This window comes from Lucilia sericata, unplaced genomic scaffold (assembly GCF_015586225.1).
Source record: "Lucilia sericata isolate MDLA Ls3-8-SP2 unplaced genomic scaffold, ASM1558622v1 Contig002672F_arrow, whole genome shotgun sequence".
NCBI classification, from domain to species: Eukaryota; Metazoa; Arthropoda; class Insecta; order Diptera; family Calliphoridae; genus Lucilia; species Lucilia sericata.
The window spans coordinates 25,403-44,497 of NW_023996402.1; the positions used below are offsets into that span (position 1 = coordinate 25,403).

The 19,095-nt window shown below is 36.4% G+C and overlaps 1 protein-coding gene across 1 annotated transcript; it reads right to left on the reverse strand.

The window, feature by feature from the left end:
* Position 1: 1 nt before the first annotated feature.
* LOC119614191 (aladin) lies at positions 2-2,638 on the reverse strand. The gene is made up of 6 exons (XM_037970320.1): positions 2,358-2,638; positions 1,949-2,292; positions 1,764-1,890; positions 1,129-1,280; positions 695-1,068; positions 2-449 (listed from the first exon to the last, which is right to left on the reverse strand). Exons 1-6 carry the CDS (start codon positions 2,472-2,474, stop codon positions 112-114), a joined length of 1,452 nt encoding a protein of 483 aa, XP_037826248.1. The 5' UTR covers positions 2,475-2,638; the 3' UTR covers positions 2-111.
* Between the last annotated feature and the right edge of the window lie 16,457 nt (positions 2,639-19,095).

Here is a 19,095-nt window from a genome sequence, read left to right on the forward strand (position 1 = left end):
ATTTGTTATAAATATATAAAACAAATCAAAAATTTTATTTTTGAATTACAAAGTGTTTATCACTATTTCTTACAGTTACAGATTAATTTTATTAAAAAAGGGGAAACAATTTTACATATTAACAAAAGGGAAATATTGTATGCGGCCACTGGACCAGCCTATGGTTAAAACAGAATCAGAATTTTTGCGATTTTTACTTTGGAAACAAATGAACGAGGGATACTCATTTCCAATGCCAGTTAAAAAACAAGAGGGTGACATGCTCAAATTGAATTTTTGTATACAAGTAGAGAATATGGCAATGCAGGGTGAGTCTTTGAAGGTAATGGCCAAATAAAGACCATTTGGATCCCAGGCCACAGACTGAGGTTGACCACCAACTTCTCGTTGACCTACCGTTATTTTGGTTAAATCAGCCACCGGTAAAGCCTGCTTAGGAGCAGAACCAGCTGTAAGCAAAGTTTTAAGTGAAACAAACTCTAAACGACTTGACTAGATTTAGAGAAAATGTAGGCAGCATTATACAAATATTAGCGGTATTCCAGCTAAAATTCACCTGTAGCTTGCCCTGTTATACATTATATTTATTATGGGCAGTTTTCTTTTTTAAAGAAATTATTCGACTAGTTATAATTTAAAACTAGTTAAAATAAATTTCTACTGCCTTAATTAAAAAAAACACAACGACACTTACTTTGAAATAATTGTTCTTCGAAAAATTGCAAACGATATAAGATGGGCTCCTCGGAAGTAACGAACAATAGAAAACCGCCACAGGGAGACCAACAGGCCGATTGTATGGTACCTGTGGTTATGGTCCATCTTTCTGGTTGCCACTTTTTGTCACAAGACCAAACACGAAATACATTTCCCACAGTTGAGGAAAATAAACAGGAACCATCGGGTGACCATTTCAAAAGCGAACAAGGTGGTCCGACTCTCTTTAGTGCGGTATTTTGCATTTTATCAACATTCCATATGAGAACATCGGTATCGCCAATAGATGCTGAAGCCAAAAGAGTACCATCCGAATTCCATTGTACTGAAGTAATGGGACAATGATTGGGACTTAAGAGAAAGTGAAAGTTTAATAAGAATTTTTTCTATTTTTTTTATTAAATTACGTACTTTTTTAAAAACACCGCCTGTGAAGTGGACCGGGTAATGTTCATATTATTATCCATGGTCCAGAGACAAATACCACGTTGACAACCTACAGCTAATTCTCCAGAACTGTAGGGACGCCAAGCCATCGATGTTATCCATTTTTGTGAAGCACTCTGTGTTTATTTTGTGTTACGAGAAAAAAAATTAAGATAATGAATTATATTTCTGCAAATGCAGTTACATACTTGCATTCAAAGGAAATATTTTTTGTTAAAATAAACACAAAATTAAAGGAATTTTTCTAAAACTGAAATCTTAAGTAGGGCCACAATTAACGGTCTTGCAAATTATCAAATATATTTCTAAACATATAAAATCTTAAACTATATAAAATTTTGTATAAAAATTACTTAGAATCTGCAGATCTTTTCTATATAAAATTACTCAGAATCTGGGCAACTTTTTGCAGAAGCAGATTAACTTTTTTCTATAGATAATTGCGAAGTATCTGAAATAATGCAAAATGTTTTTATAAAAAGAATTCCCGAATTATTTGAAATGTTTTTTATATACATTGTGATAAAAAATTTGAAACTTTCAATTCGCGATAACGTACAAATTTAACCTAACAGCCAAAGAATAAATCTATCACTTACCTTTAACACAGGCACAATAGCCGGTTCATCTGTATAAATACGAACAATATCATCCAGACCAGCAACAGCAATTTTAAAACAGTTTGGATGCCAGACAATACATCTAACATACGATCTTATCCAATCTCTGGAAAAAAATAAGAATACTTCAGAAAACTTAGTTGATAAGAATTGTTAAACATTACCTAGTTTCCGAATGTTTGGCTATACTGGCGATACCTTGTTCTTTCATATGAGGAAATACTCTTGATTTTAAGCGCTTTAGAAAATCTATAGCACGAAAAGTAAATTCAGCCGTTGATGAAATCATAGGATTACAATTGGCCGTTTGATTATCTCGGGCTTCATTAAGGGCCTCAGTGAAACCACTTTCAAAAAAAGTGCGTATTATACGCTTCAATACGCCTTCGTTGACGGGCACCATGACATTGCGCCAAGAATCAATACATTTATTAGACAAAGAAGAACCAGCTATAGATGTGCTATTGAAGGCATCACAACTTAAGTTTATTTCGGGATAATACTCGAGCTAAACCATGTTCGTAGATAAAATCTTATTTTTTAAAAATTATTATCCAAATAAAATAAAATTACCACATAGGAATTTCCTTGTATTTCACGTTGTGGCAAAACACACAGACGTCCAGTTTTTTCACACACTGGCTGCGTAACCGGTGAATGTAATGTGGTCATATCTTGTAGTGATACCATTTTGTTGTTTTTATTATAGATAATTAATTATTAAAGATTTAACAAACTTAAAAATAGTTGACTTTTAAAAAGCAATTCCTAGCTTAGCAAAAAAAATTGTGAAGAAAAATGCCGGTAAAAAACTAAATTTTACGGCTTGGTTTGACGTCCGTCCAGTTAGCAACGAAAGATAGCAACGGCAGAGAAAATTTTGGGAATTAAGTGGCAACACCACAGGGGAAAATAAATTGCTTAGCTAATAAAAAATACCATGGAAAACTCAATGGAAAGAGATGGGAAACACAAAATGGAATCGAGATTATATATAGTCTTGGAACTATAGTTCCTTGTAAAATTAGATTCCTCTAAAAATCGTTGCTGGTGAACTGTAATCGTTGCTGGTGAACTGTATAGGATCTAGCGAGTGTCGCGCCAAAAACTCTTTGGAATATGTTAGGAGACATGGTAAGGAGTGAAAAAATCCTTCCGTGCAAAAAATCGGTAGAGCAGATCCTTGGAAAATTGGCTTCTTCCAAAATGGTCAGTAAAATCGTTGCTGGTGAACTGTATAGGATCTAGCGAGTGTCGCGCCAAAAACTCTTTGGAATATGTTAGGAGACATGGTAAGGATTGAAAAAATCCTTCCGTGCAAAAAATCGGTAGAGCAGATCCTTGGAAAATTGGCTTCCTCCAAAATGGTCAGTAAAATCGTTGCTGGTAAACTATGTAGGATCTAGCGAGTGTCGCGCCAAAAACTCCTTGGATTATGGTAGGAGACATGGTAAGGATTGAAAAAATCCTTCCGTGCAAAAAATCGGTAGAGCAAATCCTTGGAAAATTGGCTTCCTCCAAAATGGTCAGTAAAATCGTTGCTGGTAAACTATGTAGGATCTAGCGAGTGTCGCGCCAAAAACTCCTTGGATTATGGTAGGAGACATGGTAAGGATTGAAAAAATCCTTCCGTGCAAAAAATCGGTAGAGCAAATCCTTGGAAAATTGGCTTCCTCCAAAATGGTCAGTAAAATCGTTGCTGGTAAACTATGTAGGATCTAGCGAGTGTCGCGCCAAAAACTCCTTGGATTATGGTAGGAGACATGGTAAGGATTGAAAAAATCCTTCCGTGCAAAAAATCGGTAGAGCAAATCCTTGGAAAATTGGCTTCCTCCAAAATGGTCAGTAAAATCGTTGCTGGTAAACTGTATAGGATCTAGCGAGTGTCGCGCCAAAAACTCTTTGGAATATGTTAGGAGACATGGTAAGGATTGAAAAAATCCTTCCGTGCAAAAAATCGGTAGAGCAGATCCTTGGAAAATTGGCTTCCTCCAAAATGGTCAGTAAAATCGTTGCTGGTAAACTGTATAGGATCTAGCGAGTGTCGCGCCAAAAACTCTTTGGAATATGTTAGGAGACATGGTAAGGATTGAAAAAATCCTTCCGTGCAAAAAATCGGTAGAGCAAATCCTTGGAAAATTGGCTTCCTCCAAAATGGTCAGTAAAATCGTTGCTGGTAAACTATGTAGGATCTAGCGAGTGTCGCGCCAAAAACTCCTTGGATTATGGTAGGAGACATGGTAAGGATTGAAAAAATCCTTCCGTGCAAAAAATCGGTAGAGCAGATCCTTGGAAAATTGGCTTCCTCCAAAATGGTCAGTAAAATCGTTGCTGGTAAACTGTATAGGATCTAGCGAGTGTCGCGCCAAAAACTCTTTGGAATATGTTAGGAGACATGGTAAGGATTGAAAAAATCCTTCCGTGCAAAAAATCGGTAGAGCAAATCCTTGGAAAATTGGCTTCCTCCAAAATGGTCAGTAAAATCGTTGCTGGTAAACTATGTAGGATCTAGCGAGTGTCGCGCCAAAAACTCCTTGGATTATGGTAGGAGACATGGTAAGGATTGAAAAAATCCTTCCGTGCAAAAAATCGGTAGAGCAGATCCTTGGAAAATTGGCTTCTTCCAAAATGGTCAGTAAAATCGTTGCTGGTGAACTGTATAGGATCTAGCGAGTGTCGCGCCAAAAACTCTTTGGAATATGTTAGGAGACATGGTAAGGATTGAAAAAATCCTTCCGTGCAAAAAATCGGTAGAGCAGATCCTTGGAAAATTGGCTTCCTCCAAAATGGTCAGTAAAATCGTTGCTGGTAAACTATGTAGGATCTAGCGAGTGTCGCGCCAAAAACTCCTTGGATTATGGTAGGAGACATGGTAAGGATTGAAAAAATCCTTCCGTCCAAAAAATCGGTAGAGCAAATCCTTGGAAAATTGGCTTCCTCCAAAATGGTCAGTAAAATCGTTGCTGGTAAACTATGTAGGATCTAGCGAGTGTCGCGCCAAAAACTCCTTGGATTATGGTAGGAGACATGGTAAGGATTGAAAAAATCCTTCCGTGCAAAAAATCGGTAGAGCAAATCCTTGGAAAATTGGCTTCCTCCAAAATGGTCAGTAAAATCGTTGCTGGTAAACTATGTAGGATCTAGCGAGTGTCGCGCCAAAAACTCCTTGGATTATGGTAGGAGACATGGTAAGGATTGAAAAAATCCTTCCGTGCAAAAAATCGGTAGAGCAAATCCTTGGAAAATTGGCTTCCTCCAAAATGGTCAGTAAAATCGTTGCTGGTAAACTATGTAGGATCTAGCGAGTGTCGCGCCAAAAACTCCTTGGATTATGGTAGGAGACATGGTAAGGATTGAAAAAATCCTTCCGTGCAAAAAATCGGTAGAGCAAATCCTTGGAAAATTGGCTTCCTCCAAAATGGTCAGTAAAATCGTTGCTGGTAAACTGTATAGGATCTAGCGAGTGTCGCGCCAAAAACTCTTTGGAATATGTTAGGAGACATGGTAAGGATTGAAAAAATCCTTCCGTGCAAAAAATCGGTAGAGCAGATCCTTGGAAAATTGGCTTCCTCCAAAATGGTCAGTAAAATCGTTGCTGGTAAACTGTATAGGATCTAGCGAGTGTCGCGCCAAAAACTCTTTGGAATATGTTAGGAGACATGGTAAGGATTGAAAAAATCCTTCCGTGCAAAAAATCGGTAGAGCAAATCCTTGGAAAATTGGCTTCCTCCAAAATGGTCAGTAAAATCGTTGCTGGTAAACTATGTAGGATCTAGCGAGTGTCGCGCCAAAAACTCCTTGGATTATGGTAGGAGACATGGTAAGGATTGAAAAAATCCTTCCGTGCAAAAAATCGGTAGAGCAGATCCTTGGAAAATTGGCTTCCTCCAAAATGGTCAGTAAAATCGTTGCTGGTAAACTGTATAGGATCTAGCGAGTGTCGCGCCAAAAACTCTTTGGAATATGTTAGGAGACATGGTAAGGATTGAAAAAATCCTTCCGTGCAAAAAATCGGTAGAGCAAATCCTTGGAAAATTGGCTTCCTCCAAAATGGTCAGTAAAATCGTTGCTGGTAAACTATGTAGGATCTAGCGAGTGTCGCGCCAAAAACTCCTTGGATTATGGTAGGAGACATGGTAAGGATTGAAAAAATCCTTCCGTGCAAAAAATCGGTAGAGCAGATCCTTGGAAAATTGGCTTCCTCCAAAATGGTCAGTAAAATCGTTGCTGGTAAACTGTATAGGATCTAGCGAGTGTCGCGCCAAAAACTCTTTGGAATATGTTAGGAGACATGGTAAGGATTGAAAAAATCCTTCCGTGCAAAAAATCGGTAGAGCAGATCCTTGGAAAATTGGCTTCCTCCAAAATGGTCAGTAAAATCGTTGCTGGTAAACTGTATAGGATCTAGCGAGTGTCGCGCCAAAAACTCTTTGGAATATGTTAGGAGACATGGTAAGGATTGAAAAAATCCTTCCGTGCAAAAAATCGGTAGAGCAGATCCTTGGAAAATTGGCTTCCTTCCAAAATGGTCAGTAAAATCGTTGCTGGTGAACTGTATAGGATCTAGCGAGTGTCGCGCCAAAAACTCTTTGGAATATGTTAGGAGACATGGTAAGGATTGAAAAAATCCTTCCGTGCAAAAAATCGGTAGAGCAGATCCTTGGAAAATTGGCTTCCTCCAAAATGGTCAGTAAAATCGTTGCTGGTAAACTGTATAGGATCTAGCGAGTGTCGCGCCAAAAACTCTTTGGAATATGTTAGGAGACATGGTAAGGATTGAAAAAATCCTTCCGTGCAAAAAATCGGTAGAGCAAATCCTTGGAAAATTGGCTTCCTCCAAAATGGTCAGTAAAATCGTTGCTGGTAAACTATGTAGGATCTAGCGAGTGTCGCGCCAAAAACTCCTTGGATTATGGTAGGAGACATGGTAAGGATTGAAAAAATCCTTCCGTGCAAAAAATCGGTAGAGCAAATCCTTGGAAAATTGGCTTCCTCCAAAATGGTCAGTAAAATCGTTGCTGGTAAACTATGTAGGATCTAGCGAGTGTCGCGCCAAAAACTCTTTGGAATATGTTAGGAGACATGGTAAGGATTGAAAAAATCCTTCCGTGCAAAAAATCGGTAGAGCAGATCCTTGGAAAATTGGCTTCCTCCAAAATGGTCAGTAAAATCGTTGCTGGTAAACTGTATAGGATCTAGCGAGTGTCGCGCCAAAAACTCTTTGGAATATGTTAGGAGACATGGTAAGGATTGAAAAAATCCTTCCGTGCAAAAAATCGGTAGAGCAATCCTTGGAAAATTGGCTTCCTCCAAAATGGTCAGTAAAATCGTTGCTGGTAAACTATGTAGGATCTAGCGAGTGTCGCGCCAAAAACTCTTGGAATATGTTAGGAGACATGGTAAGGATTGAAAAAATCCTTCCGTGCAAAAAATCGGTAGAGCAGATCCTTGGAAAATTGGCTTCCTCCAAAATGGTCAGTAAAATCGTTGCTGGTAAACTGTATAGGATCTAGCGAGTGTCGCGCCAAAAACTCTTTGGAATATGTTAGGAGACATGGTAAGGATTGAAAAAATCCTTCCGTGCAAAAAATCGGTAGAGCAAATCCTTGGAAAATTGGCTTCCTCCAAAATGGTCAGTAAAATCGTTGCTGGTAAACTATGTAGGATCTAGCGAGTGTCGCGCCAAAAACTCCTTGGATTATGGTAGGAGACATGGTAAGGATTGAAAAAATCCTTCCGTGCAAAAAATCGGTAGAGCAAATCCTTGGAAAATTGGCTTCCTCCAAAATGGTCAGTAAAATCGTTGCTGGTAAACTATGTAGGATCTAGCGAGTGTCGCGCCAAAAACTCCTTGGATTATGGTAGGAGACATGGTAAGGATTGAAAAAATCCTTCCGTGCAAAAAATCGGTAGAGCAAATCCTTGGAAAATTGGCTTCCTCCAAAATGGTCAGTAAAATCGTTGCTGGTAAACTATGTAGGATCTAGCGAGTGTCGCGCCAAAAACTCTTTGGAATATGTTAGGAGACATGGTAAGGATTGAAAAAATCCTTCCGTGCAAAAAATCGGTAGAGCAGATCCTTGGAAAATTGGCTTCCTCCAAAATGGTCAGTAAAATCGTTGCTGGTAAACTGTATAGGATCTAGCGAGTGTCGCGCCAAAAACTCTTTGGAATATGTTAGGAGACATGGTAAGGATTGAAAAAATCCTTCCGTGCAAAAAATCGGTAGAGCAAATCCTTGGAAAATTGGCTTCCTCCAAAATGGTCAGTAAAATCGTTGCTGGTAAACTATGTAGGATCTAGCGAGTGTCGCGCCAAAAACTCTTTGGAATATGTTAGGAGACATGGTAAGGATTGAAAAAATCCTTCCGTGCAAAAAATCGGTAGAGCAGATCCTTGGAAAATTGGCTTCCTCCAAAATGGTCAGTAAAATCGTTGCTGGTAAACTGTATAGGATCTAGCGAGTGTCGCGCCAAAAACTCTTTGGAATATGTTAGGAGACATGGTAAGGATTGAAAAAATCCTTCCGTGCAAAAAATCGGTAGAGCAAATCCTTGGAAAATTGGCTTCCTCCAAAATGGTCAGTAAAATCGTTGCTGGTAAACTATGTAGGATCTAGCGAGTGTCGCGCCAAAAACTCCTTGGATTATGGTAGGAGACATGGTAAGGATTGAAAAAATCCTTCCGTGCAAAAAATCGGTAGAGCAAATCCTTGGAAAATTGGCTTCCTCCAAAATGGTCAGTAAAATCGTTGCTGGTAAACTATGTAGGATCTAGCGAGTGTCGCGCCAAAAACTCCTTGGATTATGGTAGGAGACATGGTAAGGATTGAAAAAATCCTTCCGTGCAAAAAATCGGTAGAGCAAATCCTTGGAAAATTGGCTTCCTCCAAAATGGTCAGTAAAATCGTTGCTGGTAAACTATGTAGGATCTAGCGAGTGTCGCGCCAAAAACTCTTTGGAATATGTTAGGAGACATGGTAAGGATTGAAAAAATCCTTCCGTGCAAAAAATCGGTAGAGCAAATCCTTGGAAAATTGGCTTCCTCCAAAATGGTCAGTAAAATCGTTGCTGGTAAACTATGTAGGATCTAGCGAGTGTCGCGCCAAAAACTCCTTGGATTATGGTAGGAGACATGGTAAGGATTGAAAAAATCCTTCCGTGCAAAAAATCGGTAGAGCAGATCCTTGGAAAATTGGCTTCCTCCAAAATGGTCAGTAAAATCGTTGCTGGTAACTGTATAGGATCTAGCGAGTGTCGCGCCAAAAACTCTTTGGAATATGTTAGGAGACATGGTAAGGATTGAAAAAATCCTTCCGTGCAAAAAATCGGTAGAGCAGATCCTTGGAAAATTGGCTTCCTCCAAAATGGTCAGTAAAATCGTTGCTGGTAAACTATGTAGGATCTAGCGAGTGTCGCGCCAAAAACTCCTTGGATTATGGTAGGAGACATGGTAAGGATTGAAAAAATCCTTCCGTGCAAAAAATCGGTAGAGCAAATCCTTGGAAAATTGGCTTCCTCCAAAATGGTCAGTAAAATCGTTGCTGGTAAACTATGTAGGATCTAGCGAGTGTCGCGCCAAAAACTCCTTGGATTATGGTAGGAGACATGGTAAGGATTGAAAAAATCCTTCCGTGCAAAAAATCGGTAGAGCAAATCCTTGGAAAATTGGCTTCCTCCAAAATGGTCAGTAAAATCGTTGCTGGTAAACTATGTAGGATCTAGCGAGTGTCGCGCCAAAAACTCCTTGGATTATGGTAGGAGACATGGTAAGGATTGAAAAAATCCTTCCGTGCAAAAAATCGGTAGAGCAAATCCTTGGAAAATTGGCTTCCTCCAAAATGGTCAGTAAAATCGTTGCTGGTAAACTATGTAGGATCTAGCGAGTGTCGCGCCAAAAACTCCTTGGATTATGGTAGGAGACATGGTAAGGATTGAAAAAATCCTTCCGTGCAAAAAATCGGTAGAGCAATCCTTGGAAAATTGGCTTCCTCCAAAATGGTCAGTAAAATCGTTGCTGGTAAACTATGTAGGATCTAGCGAGTGTCGCGCCAAAAACTCCTTGGAATATGGTAGGAGACATGGTAAGGATTGAAAAAATCCTTCCGTGCAAAAAATCGGTAGAGCAGATCCTTGGAAAATTGGCTTCCTCCAAAATGGTCAGTAAAATCGTTGCTGGTAAACTGTATAGGATCTAGCGAGTGTCGCGCCAAAAACTCTTGGAATATGTTAGGAGACATGGTAAGGATTGAAAAAATCCTTCCGTGCAAAAAATCGGTAGAGCAGATCCTTGGAAAATTGGCTTCCTCCAAAATGGTCAGTAAAATCGTTGCTGGTAAACTGTATAGGATCTAGCGAGTGTCGCGCCAAAAACTCCTTGGAATATGGTAGGAGACATGGTAAGGATTGAAAAAATCCTTCCGTGCAAAAAATCGGTAGAGCAGATCCTTGGAAAATTGGCTTCCTCCAAAATGGTCAGTAAAATCGTTGCTGGTAAACTGTATAGGATCTAGCGAGTGTCGCGCCAAAAACTCCTTGGAATATGGTAGGAGACATGGTAAGGATTGAAAAATCCTTCCGTGCAAAAAATCGGTAGAGCAGATCCTTGGAAAATTGGCTTCCTCCAAAATGGTCAGTAAAATCGTTGCTGGTAAACTGTAGGATCTAGCGAGTGTCGCGCCAAAAACTCCTTGGATATGGTAGGAGACATGGTAAGGATTGAAAAAATCCTTCCGTGCAAAAAATCGGTAGAGCAGATCCTTGGAAAATTGGCTTCCTCCAAAATGGTCAGTAAAATCGTTGCTGGTAAACTATATAGGATCTAGCGAGTGTCGCGCCAAAAACTCCTTGGAATATGGTAGGAGACATGGTAAGGATTGAAAAAATCCTTCCGTGCAAAAAATCGGTAGAGCAGATCCTTGGAAAATTAGCTTCCTCCAAAATGGTCAGTAAAATCGTGCTGGTAAACTATATAGGATCTCGAGTGTCGCGCCAAAAACTCCTTGGAATATGATAGGAGACATTGTTTAGGTAAATCCTTCCTAGAAAAAAATCGGTAGAGCAGATCCTTGGAAAATTGGCTTCCTCCAAAATGGTCAGTAAAATTGTTGCTGGTAAATTATACAGGTTCTAAGAAGTGTCGCGCAAAATACTCCTTGGAATATGGATTAAAAGTATTAAGGATTAAAAAATCCTTCCGTGCAATATATCTACCGACTAGATACTTGGGAAGGTGGAAAAGTCGATAAGTTAAAATTGTAAAGTCAAGAGTCGACTTTTCATGCACATACTGCAAAAACGTCGAAGTCGATGTTTTATTTTATTTATGGAAGCTGCAGCGTCGTATTTTTTAGTATAAGTAAAGAAAAAACAGAGTTGCATTACTAAAAGTAATTAGATTTTGAGTAGATTTTGCCGAAATCTACTTACGAAGTATATTTTGTTTGCTAAGGGAAATCTAGTTAAAATCAAATAGATTTGGTTCGAAATCTCATAAATGCTAGATTTCATAGTGGTGTAATTGGGCTATTACACTTATATTTTTGACATTAAAGAAGGTTAATCTTCACCTTCGTGAGAAGAATATATATAAGTTTGTCATTCCGTTTGTAAATTCCGAAATATAACTCTCCGACCCTATAAGTATATATATTCTGAATCCTTATAGATAGCGGAGTCGATTAAGCCATGTCGTCTGTCTGTCTGTCTGTTGAAATCAGTTTTCTGAAGACCCCACATATCTTCTGGATACAAATCTTCAATAATTCTATCAGACATGCAACAACGGAGATATAAGTAAAAACCCGAGACAACCTCTGAAAATTTCTAAAAAGAAAATTTGTTCATGCTTTGATAAATAAGCAACAACACTGCTTATTCATTGCGTTGTGTATTTTGTTTTTTTGATTATTTCGTTTCGTATGTTTGAATGGCTGTGTGTTTCATTGCCATGTGTATGTTGTGTTGTTTCTTGGTATATTCAGTTTCGTATGTTTGGATGGCTGTGTGTTTCATTGCCTTGTGTAAATTGTTTTTGTTTCTTGGTGTATTCGTATGTTTGGATGGCTGTTGGTTTCATTGCGTTGTGTATTTTGTGTTGTTTTTCTGTGTACTTCGTTTCGTATGTTTGGATGTCTGTTGGTTTTACTGCCTTGTGTGTTTATTTCGTTTTGCGGTTGTTGATATTGGTCGGGAAAATTAAATAAATTTAAATTTTATAAAATTGATATTTTTAAATACACTATGGTGAAGGGTATACAAAATTCGGCACAGCCGAATATAGCACTCTTACTTGTTTTTTCATGCTTTGATAAATAAGCAACAACAAACAACACTGCTTATTCATTGCGTTGTGTATTTTGTTTTTTTTTTTTTTTTTTGAGTATTTCGTTCCGTCTGTTGGATGTCTGTGTGTTTCATTGCCTTGTGTATATTGTTTTTGTTTTCTTGGTGTATTCCAGTTTCGTATGTTTGGATGTCTGTTTGTTTCATTGCCTTGTATATATTGTTTTGTTTTCTTGGTGTATTCAGTTTCGTATGTTTGGATGTCTGTTTGTTTACTGCCTTGTGTATGTTGTTTTTTTGTGTTTATTCGTTTAGCGTTGTTGTTGTTCATTTTGTTTTGCTATTGCTATAATAATGATATAGTCGTCGGAAAAATAAAATTAAATAAAATGTTATAAAATTTATATTTTTTAAATACACTATGGTGAAGGGTATATAAGATTCAGCACAGCCGAATATAACACTCTTACTTGTTTTTTCTTATTTTGTTTGACAAATTAGAAAAAAATATGAGGTACATTTCATTTTATTAAATAATTGCATTAACATTTTTTTTAAGTCAACTTTTCAATGTTTTCCTATATTAAATTTTGTCGATATTTTGATATTTGTCTTTTTTCTTGTAAAGCGTCGTATTTTTTAAGATTATTTAGAATAAACAGAGCTCTACTAAAAACCACTAGATTTGCTCAAAACACATAGATTTGTCGAATATTGACATGGGGTGGTAATGTGGATTTAGGCAAAACTAGTTGAAATCATGTATTTGCCATACGTTTCTGACATATCCAAATCTACTTATACTCTATTTATAGCGAAATCTAGTACTTATGAGATTTCGAGCAAACCTAGTTGATTTTAACTAGATTTCCCCATTCAAACAAAATCTTCTTCATTAGTAGATTTTGGCAAAATCTAGTAAAAATAAAATGCAACTCTGTTTTTTCCTAAATAATACTAAAAAAATACACAAGAAAAAGAAAAAAAAAACAAACAAGAAAAATCAAAATGTCGACAAAATTTTAATAAATTGGAAACATGAATGAAAAGATAATTTAAAATAGAAGGTAATGTCTATTTAAATATCTATTTTTTTATTCTAAATGAAATTCAAGTAAATTTTCCATATTTCCTTCTAATTTTCATATTAAACACAATTTGGAGAATATATAGAAAAAATTAAATCTTCCTAAATGTCAAAAATACGAAGTGTAAACAGTAAAGATTTGAAGAAAGATTTCGATGTAGTGTAAATGGGGTATGATCTACTAGATTTCATTTATATGCAACTCTGTGTTGTGTCTCGGATAAAGAAATACAATTATAGGCTATCCATTTAAATTGAATGTTTTTGTCGAAAAATTACATTTATTTTCGAAAAAAAAAATAAAAAATTATAAATTTTAAATTGGTGTCATTTAAGAAATAAGAATAATTCTATATACTATTCAGTGGAAACACCTTGAAGGCAAATCTAGTAGATTTCTATCCAGTGGAAACATAGCATTAGACTTCAATCCAAATCTAGATTTTTCCATAAAAAAATTTAGTTCGAAATTTTATCTGGTAGTTTTTAGTAGGCAAAAATCAAAATATCGACAAAATTTAATAATAGGAAAACATTAATGAAAAGTTGATTTAAAAACAAGTAAGAGTGCTATATCGGCTGTGCCGAATCTTATATACCCTTCACCACAGTGTATTTAAAAAATATCACATTCTATAAAATTTTAATTTATTTCATTTTCCCGTTAATATCATTATTATAGCAATAGCAAAACGAACAACAATGCTAAACGAAATAAACACACAAAAAAAACAAATACACATGGCAGTAAAACCAACAGACATCCAAACATACGAAACGAAATACACAAAAAACAAAAACAAAATACACAAGGCAATTAAACCAACAGACATCCAAATATACGAAACTGAATACACCAAAAAAAACAAAACCAATATACACAAGGCAATGAAACATACGAAACGAAATACTCAAAAAAAAGCAAAAACAAAATACATGAAACCAACTGACATCCAACATACGAAACTGAATGCACCAAAAACAAAAACAATATACACAAGGCAATGAAACACACAGCCATCCAAACATATGAAACGAAATACTCAATGAATAAGCAGTGTTGTTGTTCCTTATATTAATACATGAAAAAATTGTCTTTTTTATGAAATTTTCAGAGGTTGTCTCGGATTTTTGCTCATATCTCCGGTATTTATGGACCGACTTGCTGATTTTAAATAGCGATCTTCCCGAAAGCATGTCTAACAGAATTATTGAAGATTCGGATCTCGCCGATATCTGGGGTCCTCTAAAAACTGATTTCAACAAACATACAGACAGAGAGACGGACAGACAGACAGACAGAGATGGCTTAAGCGACTTCGCTATCTATAAGGATCCAGAATATATACTTTATAGGGTCGGAAAATTATATTATAGAAATTACAAACGGAATGACAAATATATACCCTTCTCACGAAGGTGAAGGGTATAAAAAAGTTAATGCAATTATTTAATATAAGTGAAAATATATCTCTTTTTTTTTCAAATTTTTTATGTCAAACAAAATATGGAGAAATATTAGGAAAAATTTAACTTTTTTTAAAGTCAAAAAATATTAAGTGTAATAGCCCATTTACACCACTATGAAATCTAGTACTTATGAGATTTCGAGACAAATCTGTTTTTTAACTAGATTTCCCATACCAAACAAATATACTCGAAGTAGATTTCGTTGGTTGCAACTCTGTTTTTTCGTAATACTAAAAATACGACGCTGCAACTTCCATAATTAAAATAAAACATCGACTTTCGTCGTTTTGCAATATGTGCATGAAAAGTCGACTCTTCGACTTTTACAATTTTCACTTATCGACTTTCCACCTTCCCAAGTATCTAGTCGGTAGATATATTGCACGGAAGGATTTTTTAATCCTTAATACTTTAATCCATATTCCAAGGAGTATTTTGCGCGACACATCTTAGAACCTGTATAATTTACCAGCAACAATTTTACTGACCTTTTGGAGGAATCTAATTTTCCAAGGATCTGCTCTACCGATTTTCTGCACAGAAGGATTTTTTCAATCCTTACCATGTCTCCTACCATAATCCAAGGAGTTTTTGGCGCGACACTCGCTAGATCCTATATAGTTTACCAGCAACGATTTTACTGACCATTTTGGAGGAAGCCAATTTTCAAGGATCTGCTCTACCGATTTTTTGCACGAAAGGATTTTTCAATCCTTACCATGTCTCCTACCATAATCCAAGGAGTTTTTGGCGCGACACTCGCTAGATCCTATACAGTTCACCAGCAACGATTTTACTGACCATTTGAAAGAAGCCAATTTTCCAAGGATCTGCTCTACCGATTTTTGCACGGAAGGATTTTTTCAATCCTTACCATGTCTCCTACATAATCCAAGGAGTTTTTGGCGCGACACTCGCTAGATCCTATATAGTTTACCAGCAACGATTTTACTGACCATTTTGGAGGAAGCCAATTTTCCAAGGATCTGCTCTACCGATTTTTTGCACGGAAGGATTTTTTTCAATCCTTACCATGTCTCCTACCATAATCCAAGGAGTTTTTGGCGCGACACTCGCTAGATCCTATACAGTTCACCAGCAACGATTTTACTGACCATTTTGGAGGAAGCCAATTTTCCAAGGATCTGCTCTACCGATCCTTACCATGTCTCCTACCATATTCCAAAGAGTTTTTGGCGCGACACTCGCTAGATCCTATACAGTTCACCAGCAACGATTTTACTGACCATTTTGGAAGAAGCCAATTTTCCAAGGATTGCTCTACCGATTTTTTGCACGGAAGGATTTTTTCAATCCTTACCATGTCTCCTACCATAATCCAAGGAGTTTTTGGCGCGACACTCGCTAGATCCTATATAGTTTACCAGCAACGATTTTACTGACCATTTTGGAGGAAGCCAATTTTCCAAGGATCTGCTCTACCGATTTTTTGCACGGAAGGATTTTTTCAATCCTTACCATGTCTCCTACCATAATCCAAGGAGTTTTTGGCGCGACACTCGCTAGATCCTATACAGTTCACCAGCACGATTTTACTGACCATTTTGGAGGAAGCCAATTTTCCAAGGATCTGCTCTACCGATTTTTTGCACGGAAGGATTTTTTCAATCCTTACCATGTCTCCTACCATATTCCAAGGAGTTTTTGGCGCGACACTCGCTAGATCCTATACAGTTCACCAGCAACGTTTTAGAGGAATCTAATTTTAAGGAACTATAGTTCCAAGACTATATATAGCCTCGATTCCATTTTGTGTTTCCCCATCTCTTTCCATTGAGTTTTCCATGGTATTTTTTATTAGCTAAGCAATTTATTTTTCCCTGTGGTGTTGCCACTTAATTCCCAAAATTTCTCTGCCGTTGCTATGTTTCGTTGCTAACTGGACGGACGTGAATTATTAGGGGGTAAAAAAAAGGGTAAAATCGATGAAGCTTCAAAAAAGTCTCTATAGCTGTTTTACATGGAGACTTTTTTAATTGTGTGCACGGAAGCGTGACGAGTTCCACTTCTTTTAGATGAAAACTTTTTGTCTTCTACTTACAAACTCGCCACGCTTGCGTGTCCACCCCTCAAAAAATCTTATGTAAACCCTATTATAAGTGTAGAAACACAACAAAGTCGGCACCAGCGTTCCAATACCCATTAGTTGCCGTTGAATGACACGCTGTTGAGATAAAATTAATTTTATTTTCTCGGCTTTCATTGTTCTCTCACAACTCAACACTTTTGTAAAAATAAATATTGTAAATATTATCGAACAATCAATTCAAAATATGTATTAACTAGGGATGCCAATCGATACTGCTTTTTAGAAATCCCGGGATTCGGGATTTTTAAATAAATCCCGGAATCCCGATATCGGGATCTCGGGATTTTCGGGATTTCTAAATCCCGAAAATATAAAAAAATCAAAAAATCTTAATAATTTACCGACAAAAATAAAATTTTCTATTTCATATTAATTCAAAGTACATACTTAGAATAAAAATCTTTCCATCCCAGAATAAAAACCTACTTCTGAGAAAAAGCTTCTTTATCTTATAAATATAAAATAATACCCATGATATCCAAATTTACAATGGTTTCCAAATTTACAATTTGATGAAACCTAATATTTAAATAGTATGTGTAATGGGGATCCATACGAGGTATATAAAGGACCTGTACTGCACCTATATATCTCTCCACCTTATATCCCGTGTTCACTAACCCAAATAAGGGAATTATCTTCTCTTGACAGGTTGACTTCTATCAAAGTATATATTAATAAAGTAGCGACATCTCTTGTTGTACAACAACTCTACAAAACCACATGTTTTTGTTTTGGAATAATTTAAGATTGTGTCAAAACAAATTTCCTTGAACAACAATGTGAACAATACATAAATAAAAAATATTACTTTTAAGTTAAAAATATTAACGATTTAATTTATTATTATATATTATACAATTTATTACACTTTTAAACTACTTTAAAAACACTTTTAATTAACTTTTTCAACTTTTCACAAATTTTAACAAATAGCAAAACACTATTTAAAAATGGCGACGTAAACAATGTTAACAATTTTCAAACAAACTTTGACATTTGCTTCATTTATCTAGTTTAAAAAAAAATAGTCAGCTGTTCAAGTGATGCTACTTTATTAATTTACTTTGACTTCTATTATAGATTATAATACACCATTAGATATCCGATAGTATCAATGCCTATTTATTGCCCTTTTTAACCCTTAGTGGGGGTGGTATATTGGGTTTCTACGGAGTACTGCTTTTGTTTTATACTGTCCTTAAATACCCAGATGAAATTTGAAATGATCGGGCTTTGATCCGAGCCCTTTACAAAGCACAGCTTTAAAAAAGAATTATTGTCCACAATTCGCTTACAAGAGAAGTTCCGCAATGAAATTCGCATAAATACATTTTATTTAACCGTAAATTCGTCCTCCAAATTTTATGAGGATCGACTCATATGAAGATTTCCCCAAGCATATTTCAGAAAAAATAGTTTTTTAACAATAAACTGCTAAAATATATCGGAGGCGAGGTATAAATTTATTATGAAAACTAAATTAATTTACTCTCATAACTAGTGTATGGGGTTACATGGTCGGCCTTGTCCGCCTATAATTTCGTACTTGTTATTTTTATATATCCGATAGCATCTATGCCTATTTAGTATAGAAATGAAATTGATATAAGTAAATCCCTGACGAGCCAAAACCTTTACCAAATTTTATGTGGATCGGTTCATAATTGACCCTACCCCTATAAGGTCCCGTTCAAAAAATTACTTTAACGCTCATTACTGGCTTAAAATACGAGTATAGCGATGAAATTATCATAAGTAAGTCCCTGACTAGCCGAAACCTCTCTACCAAATTTTATGTGGATCGGTCCATAATTGACATACCCCCCATATAAGATCCCCTTGAGAAAATGATTAACGCTAATTACTGTCTTAAAAATACGAGTATAGCAGCATGAAATTCGACACACACAAGTTCCATGCGAGCCAAAATCTCTCTATCAAATTTATGTGGATCGGGCCATAATTGACCCCACCCCCCATATAACGTCCCTTTCAAAAAACGTCCTTAACTCTAATTACTTTCTATTATTATTATACTTGAATACGAGTAAAGCAATGAAATTGACATAAGTAAGTCTCTTACAAGCAAAATCATCTCTAGCAAATTGTATGTGGATCGATCCATAATTGACCCTACCCCCACATAAGGTCCCCTCCAGATAAATACTTTAACGCTCATTACTGGCATACAAGTACGAGTGTAGAGATGAAATTTACCATAAGTAAGTTTCTTACTCGCCAAAAGCTAAGAAACTTTATAGGAACGTATAAATCTTCCTACCGGAAAGTGTCGGGAACTGATATTCGATGTAAACATGTTTATATGAACCAAAATTGGTTTAAAAAATTATGAAAATT

Coding starts and splice junctions, on each gene's coding strand:
- LOC119614191 (XM_037970320.1), bottom strand. CDS start 2,474: ATGGTATCACTACAAGATATGACCACATTACATTCACCGGTTACGCAG. Junction 1,069..1,128: donor CAGGCGGTGTTTTTAAAAAA/GTACGTAATTTA, acceptor CTTTCTCTTAAG/TCCCAATCATTGTCCCATTA. Junction 450..694: donor CGAAGAACAATTATTTCAAA/GTAAGTGTCGTT, acceptor CTTTGCTTACAG/CTGGTTCTGCTCCTAAGCAG.